Source organism: Centropristis striata, chromosome 21 (genome assembly GCF_030273125.1).
Source record: "Centropristis striata isolate RG_2023a ecotype Rhode Island chromosome 21, C.striata_1.0, whole genome shotgun sequence".
In the NCBI taxonomy this organism is placed as follows: domain Eukaryota; kingdom Metazoa; phylum Chordata; class Actinopteri; order Perciformes; family Serranidae; genus Centropristis; species Centropristis striata.
Window position 1 is genome coordinate 30,099,661 of NC_081537.1, and position 11,305 is coordinate 30,110,965.

The 11,305-nt window shown below is 34.1% G+C and overlaps 1 protein-coding gene across 1 annotated transcript; it reads left to right on the top strand.

Annotated features, from left to right (window-relative positions):
* The first annotated feature begins 1,750 nt into the window (after nucleotides 1-1,750).
* On the top strand, nucleotides 1,751-4,963 carry LOC131959302 (mucosal pentraxin-like). The gene is made up of 5 exons (XM_059324459.1): nucleotides 1,751-1,825; nucleotides 2,491-2,545; nucleotides 3,364-3,466; nucleotides 3,558-3,852; nucleotides 4,745-4,963. The coding sequence occupies exons 1-5, from the start codon at nucleotides 1,751-1,753 to the stop codon at nucleotides 4,961-4,963; spliced, it is 747 nt and encodes a 248-aa protein (XP_059180442.1).
* The last annotated feature ends 6,342 nt before the right edge of the window (nucleotides 4,964-11,305 follow it).

Consider the following 11,305-nt stretch of genomic DNA (forward strand, 5'->3'; position numbering starts at 1 on the left):
AAACTTTTAACCATGAAATATAATTATTTTCATGAGCATGTTTTATTCTACCTGAGTGGATATAATTATAAAGTTACAATATTTTTCTCATTTTGTTTTTAAGACAAAAAAGTAAGTGACATATTTCTTCTTCTTTTTAAATTTTTCATATGTTATACTTATACTTTGGTTGTTTTCTCATTATGGTTAGATGCATGACTGGACCCTACACTCTCTCATGAGTAGGTGAACAATGACCTGTGTAAGAATCAATGCGTTTTAATGCCATTTTTTTCATTTTGGTTAATTATAATTTGGTCAATACAAAACACAGTTTATATGTGTGCATCATGTGTGTGTTAAAGAATAACACACACACACACACACACACACACACACACACACACACACACACACACACACAGAAACACATAAATTGGGTATGACTGGAAGGCTCTTGTTTCGCCATCCAATCGTGGAAACTATGTTTCAGAACTGTCAAAAGTTTTTTTTTAAATCAAGTCACAGCATGGATATTTCTAAAATATTCTCCAAGGTATTGGTGTTCTGGAGGGATTTTTTTTTTTTTTTACCATTTTTGTCATTTTTTTCAAGTGATACAAATTGGTCAAATTTACCAAAATCCACCAAATATGTATAACAAATAGTATCAACCTAAAATAACAGCTAATGAGACATAATTGAGCATAGGAATGGCCATCATATACTCCCATAATGACGTGTTAAGCCATTATACACTGTAAAAAATGTCTGTAGATTTTATGGTGAAAAACTGCTAAACCATGACAGTAAAAGACCGTAAAATGATAAATGGGTTCATTCAGTTTCAGTAACAATGAAACACCATAAATGTATATATAAGCCAAAACAGTATTTTTTACATTTTTTTTTTTTTTTAAATACATTACTCCACTGTAAAATACACTGGCAATGTGTTTGTATAAAAAAAATACTGTAATATATATACAATCCATCATTTTTGCATTTATTTTTTGTAAAAATACTTTTTTTGTGTGCATCATGTGTGTGTTAAAGAATAACACACACACACACACACACACACACACACATACACACACACACACACACACACAACTTCCCACACTGACTGTTGACTTTACGACTTTGTTACTTGAGCACATCTAAAACCTCTTTCTCTTTGGTTGGCCCTGTCTGCTTCTTTCCTGTGGCTGAGTTTTGGCTTTTGTCACCCCACACCTTCCCATTGTTTGATACATTTTCCATGAAATTCCATAGAAAATTAATGTGGGTCATTTTTGACCCACCTATGGAAGAGTGGGGTTGTAATACAAAAACTGCAATTTCTTAAAATGTATAAAAGGTAAGTTAAAAATGTAAATGTTGAAATAATATCAATGACATATTTTTGAGGAAAAACTGGAATATGAAATCATTCAAACTTTTCATTACAAAAATATTACAATACAAGGAAATGACCTCTCCGGGTCATTTTTGATTCACTTACGCATCTATGTGTTACCTCAGTGTTTTGTTTTTTTCTTCTCTCCTTCCTTGTTTGCAATTCAGGGCGTCAGATTCCAGTGAATTGCTCATCTAAAATATTGACTGAGGCTTTAACAACTGTCTTATAATAAGGAAAATTACACTTTGCAAAAGTACACTTGAAAACAAACAAGACAAGACAGTTAACATCTGTCTTATAAGTAAAATTAAGTCTTATCTTGTTTTTAAGTGTAATTTTCCCTATAAGACAGATGTCAAAGCCATAATGAGGAAGCAACCACAGTATAAAAGTCTCAACTCCATTCACTGCTGCAGACAACTCTGTGACTCAGGATTCAAGGTAAGATCAAGGCATCACATATTCATGCAAATTAAAGGAATGTAACCTGACTGCATTATATACAGACAGTTGAACCTTTTTCTATCTGTGTTGTTAGTTGTACACTGTAAAAAATAATCTGTTTAATTTACGGTAAAATACCGGCAGCTCCGGTTGCCAGAACTTCACCGTAATAAATAAAGTGAATGGTTTTCTGCTGTAAATTTAAATGTAAATATCAGCAAAAACTGTAATCTAGACTGAATATTCCTGCTATTTTTATGGTAATTGTGTCATTCATAAACACATCATGGTATTTCTCTATTAACTTTACATGAAAATGTTATATTTTAACAGCAAAACGGTGTTTCTTCCAGTTTATGACAGAAAAAAGGAAAAAGTTTGGTGCTATTCTTTGATTAACGGCAATTAAAAGTGTCTAATACAGTGATATACAATTTTTCATTTTACACCCCATTTCTGATGTATTTGACAGTGTTTTACAGTTATTTCTACAAACATTTTTACAGTGTAGTCAGCTACCCTAGGTAACAGCTTACCCTTTTGTACCCTTAATAGCAGTAGTACAATAGTAATTATAATTATTTACATTATCATTATGTATAATTATTATTGATATTATTATCAACTCTCAGTATTTTTGTGTGTATTTGTCTCTATATTAGATGGCCTTGTATCTCCTGCTGCTGATGCTGACAGCATGTGCTGCCGTTCCTCAAGGTAAAAAATATCAAAAAAAATATTATAAGAAAACAAAAAATAAACATCACAAGAATTAAAACACGCAAGTGTATCTGTGTTACAGCACTTTTTTTTCTTTGGACTTTTGTTACCTTTAAGCTCAGTCGTGTTTCTTCCAAAATTAAAATGAGGCTTATATAAATAGCAGTAACCAGATGGTGAAGAAGTAATTAGATCTCTTACTTCAGTAAAAGTACTAATACCACACTGCAGAATTACTCTACTACAAGTAAAATCCTGCATTCAAAACTTACTGAAGTAAAAGTACAAAAGTATCAGCATCAAAATGTACTTAAAGTATCAAAAGTAAAAGTAGTCGTTATGCAGAATGGCCCCACTCAGATTGTTTTATATATTCTAAATATATTATTGGAGTATTATTATTGATGCATTTATGTAAGCAGCATTTTAATTTTCTCAAGATAGGGCTCAATTTTTTTAAACTGTTCTGAGGTTTTAATTTAAAAATGTCTAATGACTTTAAATTGATCATGTTTTTTATGTTAAATCTCGGCATGAAAAGTAACTAAAGCTGTCAGCGAAATGTAGTGGAGTAAAAAGTACAATATTTACCTCTAAATGTACTGGAGTATAAGTTTAAAGTAACGTAATGTGGAAATACTCAAGTAAAGTACACATGCCCCAAAAATTGTACTTAACTACTGTACTTGAGTAAATGTACTTAGTTACATTCCACCACTGGCAATAACAATGTTGTTTTTCATTTGTGCAATGAATTTGTTTTAATCATACAATACACTTTTCAATTCAGATTTTGACTTTCCCTCTTTTTAAAGATCTGTCAGGTAAAATGTTCACCTTCCCGCAACAAACTAACACAGCTCACGTGAGGCTGACAACATCAAGACAGGGTCTGAAGGCTGTTACCGTCTGTCTCAGGTAGTGCTGAATATGCAAAATGAATGAAACAACTGCTCCTCTAACAGTAGCAATAATCATGTATATAATGATGTCTTTGTCATCCCTACAGATCCTTCACAGACCTCCGCAGAGATCGCAGCCTTTTCTCTTTGGCCACACCTTCTAAAGACAATGAGGTTTTGATTTACATGTATGCTAATGATGAGATTTACTTTTCAATCAGAAATAACGCTGTAGTGTTTGGAGGGCAGGACTACAAAGTGAACACGTGGCACTCAATTTGTTCCACGTGGGATTCAGCGACTGGACTAGCACAGGTGTGGGTAGATGGAAATCCCTCAAGCAGAAAATCCCTCAGCACTGGATCCCACATCAGCGGCCCGATTAAAATTGTTTTAGGACAGGTACGGGTTTTAAGCACTATATTTTAATTTATTGGAATAGTTCAACACTGTTGGTAATATGATGATGATTACCGTATTTTCCGGACTATAAGTCGCACCAGCCATAAAATGCATAATAAAGAAGGAAAAAACATATATAAGTCGCACTGGAGTATAAGTCGCATTTTGGGGGGAAATGTATTTGATAAAATCCAACACCAAGAACAGACATGTCATCTTGAAAGGCAATTTAAAATAAAAATAGAATAGAGGCAACAACAGGCTGAATAATTGTACGGTATGCTTACGTTACATGACACAACTGAGAACGTGCCTGGTATGTTAACATAACATATTAAGAGTTATTCAGATAACTATAGCATAAATAACATGCTAAGAAGTTTACCAAACCATCCGTGTCACTCCAAATAACTAAAATCCAATGAAATCTTCATCCTCGGTGTCACTTTTAAACAACTCCGCTGACTCCGGAGGTAGAAGATGCGGCGCTTCTTCTTCTACGTCGATTACGTCAGACTCATCCTCATACTCGGCCTAGAGCGCCCTCTTGCGGTTTAGTGTGAAAATAACATGTGAAATGATATACCGGTAATAATGTGTTCATAATTTCACACATAAGTCGCTCCAGAGTATAAGTCGCACCCCCGGCCAAACTATGAAAAAAAACTGCGACTTATAGTCCGGAAAATACGGTATTATATTTAGTAGACAAGAAGATCAATACCAGCCTGATTGGTAAAAGATCTTCACATCTAATTCTCAGCAGCGAATATGTTTGGTTTATCACTATTTTGTAATTTATTGTATGTGTTCAAACAATACATGAGAAAAAATGTAGTATTATGAATGCATCATATAATACAGATGTTTTCTCTTATGTCAAATGTCACAGGACCAGGATTCCTATGGTGGAGCCTTTGACATTAATCAGTCTTTCGTTGGCATGGTGTCTGATGTCCACATGTGGGACCACGTCCTGTCCCCCTGTGAGATCCAGAACTATGCGTCTTATGGAAACTCCCCCCCAGGAAACGTGCTCAACTGGAGAGAGCTGGAGTTCCAGACTGTCGGAAGAGTGCTGGTAGAAGATGGACAGAAGAACTGTTTTTAAAAAAGTTGAAAAAAATTGGGATTTAAAAAAAATCATTAATGGAAGAATAATAATAATTCAAAAAGAACAACTATAATTTACTTAAATTTTTAAAGATAGTTTCTTTGTTTTCATATTTTCTTTTGCCTGATTTGTTCATGTGTGTTGATGTGCTCACCTACTTACTTAAATTAGTAAATGACTTGTCATTTCAACCTTGTGAATTTGAGATCAGCTGAAGATTATGAACGTTATATACTAGATTAAAGAGGCAAATCTACAAGAAAAAAGTTACAGTTTTAAGATATTTAAAGTGGCAAATCTGCGTGAAAAAAGTCGCAGATTTATGAGAAAAAAGTGGGAAGAAAGGAACTTTTTTCTCCCAGATTCACCACTTTAACCCTTAATAGGGCACTCATTGAAATACTTGCAAATTCCAAATTTCAACCCTAGAGAATATTGGAGGATATTACATACTGCTAGAATGTGTAAAAAAACATACGAAAATAATATTTTGAGAAAAAAGTGGCAAGATTAAAGTGGCAAATCTATTTGTTCATGTGTGTTGATGTGCTCACCTACTTACTTAAATTAGCAAATGATTTGTCATTTCAACCTTGTGAATTTGAGATCAGCTGAAGATTATGAAAGTTATATACTTTTTCTTTCTAGATGTTCTTCACCGCTAGCTTGGGGGTTCTGCAGCCTAAATGTCTTCTCTCTTATGTATTCTTCATTTAGTGACTGCTTTAAATATTTGAGGCAATATCCAATACGTTAAGTTGTGTTTAAAATAATAAAAATATAAATAATAAATGGGTAATCATAAAACTACATGACTCGCTTCGTTTCTGAAATAATGATGATTAAATAAAAAAAAAAAATTAACAATAGCAGCTTAAAAGCAGGGGCTATTTAAGTGTCTTTCTTTGAAGAAAAAGGGCTTCGGTAAAAATGTAGCTTTAAAGGTTTCCTGCCGAAAATGTTGCTCCTATTTTGACATCTGTAAGGTAAATATAAAGTTGTAGCCAGTTAATCTAAAAAAAAAAAAGTTTGTGCATGATCATTTTGTGGCCGGGTACAGCCACTTAACTTCATCCAACTCTCTGCAACAGGAACAGAGGAATGTTAACACTGCTTTATCTAGGAACAGTGAATAGACATATATATACTTCTTCGTAGAGTTGTATGATATAGAGAGGTAAAGTTCATTCCCTTTCAGTGGACATACTTAACCCTTGTGTGGTGTTCGGGTCTGTGGGACCCGTTTTCATTTTTTATTAAAAGAAAAATGATACAATTAATTAATTTTTCAAACTGAGACTCACTGACTTTGGCTCATTTTGAAGAACATATATCAGAATACATATTTAATGACCACACACCATACACCCCCCCTACACATTTCTATTACATATAAGATGTCCGGGTCCACTGGACCCGGGGCTAATAGAAGTGTGGAAATTGATGTTCAGTCAGTCTTGACTGATATGTTTACTCTGTGTTCATGTGTTCAGCTTGTGTTGTGCATCATCTGTTCAGTATTTTAACATAAAAGTATTTGATTTTGAGGCATTTAAAGCCACAAAATGCAACGGGTCCATCAGACCCACAAACACTGGCTGAGTAATAACAATATGAACATTACACAAATAATAAGTTATAAATGTGACCTAACAAAGGTAAAGGGCAAATATTAACCAAATATATTGTTTATACTGCTTGTAATTGGGATAAGGTAAACATCTGTTCAGTATTTTAACATAAAAGTATTTGATTGTGAGGCATTAAAAGCCACAAAATGCAACGGGTCCATCAGACCCACAAACACTGGCTGAGTAACAACAATATGAACATCACACAAGGGTTAAGAAAACAAATAATGGGGCAAGACAAATAATTTTTTGGATCGTGTTTAAATTGTGCCATGAATTATCATTTTGTCAATTTAAAAATCAGTCTTGGAAGTCAAGAAGGTTGTAACGTACACAGGGACTTCCTCTATAATCTAACCAGTGATGCTCTGTGTGTTGTGTGAGAACTCAGGATAATCATTTCATGTTAGACTATGGTTCTGGATGTAATTCAGTGAAAATATTGAATCTTTGCAACTCGCTCATTTGTCTTCTTTCACAGATGAATCCTGGGTAACTTCTTCATGCATTTTGGCCAACAATATGTGTCCTTACCCACAATTCCAGTTGTTTATCTATGCTCATATAGAGGTAAACCTTCACGGCTGGACACACATAATCATATTATGGGTTCTCAGGGATGTCTAATTGTGTGAAATTAAACATGAGTGCAAATGATTAATGTAAGCTAGCTTGTTTCACAGCTTTTCTGTACGTTGCTACAATTCTTTCCCAGGGCAATGTCGGAATACAAATCCCCACACACACATACTGGTTTTTCACAAATCATGGGGACTCCAGTTTTAATCATCAGTTGTAGGGACCACCCTTTCTAGAGATTGTAGAGAGCTGAAAAAAATCGAGTAAACTTGCTATAGCTTAGTTAGCCTATACACGCCTTCAAACCTCTGAAATGATGAAGTGATGTTTTAATCAGGCTTCATGGGGACATCTGGAAAAACCAGTAAACATGCTTTCGGGGTACATCATTTACATGAATTGGCATATTTTACACAGATTATTTAGTGACTAATGGGGACCTACTTTTACACAAAACAATGCAAATTACATACTTTTCTAAGAAGGCAATTCTATAATTGTGGAATTTGCAAAATTACTAAAACTTCAATTCAAACCTTGAAGCAATTACACACACACACACACACACACACACATACACACACATGCACAGGGAGTATAGACAAACTGAAGAACCTAAACACACTGATTATACTTATACTGATTAATATCTGTGGGGTGTGTTAGAAATAAACTGTTATTCTGTCTGTTTTCTGTCTTTGTAGTCTGTCTCTGTGCATTGGAGTCACTATCTGTGTGACGAAGTTCACTATCAAAGGTCACTATCAAATGCATGCGTAATTCACTGTGTGTGTGCCCTCTCTCTGTGCATTTATATATTAATCATGTAAGATGTGTGCTTATATTGTTTTAAAACTATGATTACTCTAGACACATCAAAACAAAATACATCCACCCCAGCTGCTTAACCCTCTGGGGTCTGAGCCTATTTGCCCTTTATATACCAAATACAAAATGTTTACTATACCCATGTTTGGTATTGATTTTTTCAGCACAACTTCACCATGATCAGACTTTTTTTTTTCCACTTTAACTCACTTTATTTACATATTGAGCCCAAAAATACACAAAAATCATGAAATCTGAAATAAAATTATGCTATTAATTACAATAAAAACCACAAATATGCTCAATGAACTGTTTTGGACCTGTAAATGTAAACATAGGTTGCAAATATGAACATATAAGATGAAATTCAAATATAATACAACTATATACAATAAATTCCCATAAAAACATGTATATTTATACACTGTAATAGTATAAATATATATAAAAAAAATGTTTGAGATAGAATCTACTTTTTTGATCACATTAAATATAATCTTTATGTGTATGTAATTCTAAATCAAGAGAATTTTGAATGAATCCAACACAATAGAATTAGTCAGTTTTTAATTGACAGGCACTTCCTGTTAAGTTAAGTGTTATTAACTCAACTTGTAATGTAGTTAGATTTAATTAATAAAATTGCGTGCAATCTGTTGCCTCAATTTTATTGAGTAGCTATTGTTTATCTTTTAGCTGCCTGCCTCGTCCCATCCTACTTTTACGCTTGAATAAATATTTTTGTACTATCAGATTTAAACTATCATATCTTTTGTTTTACATGACCGAGCATCAAACAAAAAAACTGATGAAAGTTTCAAGTCTGTAATTTGGAGTGAAGTTGACAACATCGCTTCACGTGACCTCATGTTTGTTTTTTTTACAGCGCTTTGAAAACGTTGCATGATCTGACCACGGCGGTGCAATCACAGACCCCAGAGGATTAAACTCAGTAAGATTTTATCATCATAAAAAGATATAGTATATGCTTTGTATTTTATGTGCACATTGCAACATCTGTGTCTCCACTAATATCTCTGCAAGTCATAACAAGGCTGGAGGTTGGGTTGAATGTTTTGGTAACAGGCCAGGTCATGGACACAGTGTGCTGGGGAGGGGAGGCAACTATCTTCTCTCATTGGTGACATGACGTGTCCCTATTTTGATTAAAACTGACGAATCAACGGTTTGCACTTCCTAGAAGAAATCTACTTTTACTTCTAATCTGGGGGAAAAAAGCTGCTTTTTTCCCACCTTTTTCTCGGAAATCCGCAACTTTTTTCGTTCATTATTTGCCACTTTAAATCTCTTAAATCTGCAATTTTTTTTCTTGGAGATTTTCCACTTTGAATCTCTTAAATCTGCAAAAAAAATTCTTGTAGATTTGCCACTTTAATCTAGCAAATTTGAAACTTTTTTCTCAAAATATTACCTGAAGTTACCAAATATAGTTCTTTGCCTGATAAAGGGTTATGGACCAAAAAACAGCAGTGGACAGCTCCTCTCTCTCTGTTGCAGGACGGAGAGACACAAAAGATCCTTCTCTCCTACAGCCATCAGGCTGTCTCATTCTAACAGAGATTCTACCAGACTAACTGAATTTCACCCTGGGATAAATAAAGTAATTTTGATTTGATTGATCTGATTGTGTTTTGATTATGTAATAAACTGTATTTAAAGTAAGACAGACTCAAGCAGACCCACTAACATTTCCAAAGGGGTTAATCCTATCAGCTGTGTAAAGTGAGTCATGAATGATGGGTGGCGTGACATCTTCAATATCCCCCGGGCCTTCTAGGATCAGCACCTTGGACAGTGATTGTGTCAGGCTTTGTGCTGAATGGTTTATAAAAATCCAGCTGCAAGGCAGGAAGACATGCTGTGGGTTTGATCTATTGACAGGCAACCTTTATCACAGCTGAACATAACTGGATTCTTTTTTCAGTTCATCAGCTGTTATGTGATCCAAAAGCCTCAGATGTGGTCACAATAATCTATAGTGGGTAAAAAGAAGCCGCAAATAAAATAAGTGGACCATATAATGTTGAAAAACAACAAATTTCCCCCAATCTTAACTGCAATAATTGTGCCCAATTGTGGGGGGTAGTAGAAAAAACACTGATATATAAAGACATTTTTAGATAATGTGGTTACCATGGTAATAATAGTTTTGGATTTTTCATTAGTTTTAGTTTTAATTTCGTTGTGATTTTTTTGTTTTTAAATTCAGTTAGGTTTAATTTGTTTTTAGAGTGAGTTTACTAGTTTTAATTCGTTTTTATTTTTTGGAAAATTCTTAGTTTTAGTTTAGTTTTAGTTTTTTTGGTAATAGGCTATTTGTTAGGTGCCAGATTAAAAAAAGTCACAATAAATTTATTTATTTCCTTTGTCTGATCCATCTCAGCCCCAATTAGTTTATGAAGTCATAAAACCAGATAGATGAAATAGATTTCATATCAACCAAAAAGGTTTACGTATGAAAAAAGTTGACAAAGACGAAAACGAAGGACATTTTCACTATAATTCTAGTTAGTTTTGTAACCACAAAATACATACAATCGTTTTTTAGAAAGTCTCGTTATTATATTTATATCAGTCAACAAAAAAAATTAATTCTAGTTTTCGTTATTTCGATTTCGTTAGTTTTCGTTAACTATAATAACCTTGGTTTTTACTCATTACTTTCAACAATGAGGTAATTTTTTGGCAACAAGACTTCCATATTATTAGACCGCATATGTTGTTTATTCCTTCCCTCAAATAAGGCCCACAGGAGTGTTTCCAATATTGGCACCCCTGTACCGCACAGTGTTCGTATTAAACGTGACATTAACATTGTGAAGTGGTGGCAGTTTGGTTAGGTTTTGGCAACAAAGCTACTTGCTTAATTACAGGAAAAAGTACATGCTTAGGCTTATAAATAGATAGCTAAAAAGTAAATAAATGGACAGAACTACTTGAAATGAGGTGGTTACCACGGTGACGTAAATCGTCACGTAGACTTGGTGTAGCTAAACATGAAAGTTAACTAACTTCAAATAACACTGTTGACTTTTAGTTTCACACAGGACAAGAACTATGGTTTCCTGGATCACAGTCCTGTGTTTGTTTGACCCATTTACCACCGCTCCCTCCCGCCCTAAGTGGACCTTGTTGTTCTTATATTCCACATCATTGCATCCAACTTTGCTCTTACACTCAACTACATTACCAAGAATGCCAAGGCAGAAGTGAATACTTGTGTACTCGTCATAATTATTATGGTGACTAGAGGGCACTTGTCACACTTGAGGTGGTGTTT

Bases quoted from the DNA above. Each gene is read 5' to 3' on its own strand.
- LOC131959302 (XM_059324459.1), top strand. From the start codon at position 1,751: ATGAGGAAGCAACCACAGTATAAAAGTCTCAACTCCATTCACTGCTGC. The intron at 3,467-3,557 runs GTAGTGCTGAAT...TCATCCCTACAG, and splicing joins GCTGTTACCGTCTGTCTCAG to ATCCTTCACAGACCTCCGCA. The intron at 3,853-4,744 runs GTACGGGTTTTA...CAAATGTCACAG, and splicing joins TTAAAATTGTTTTAGGACAG to GACCAGGATTCCTATGGTGG.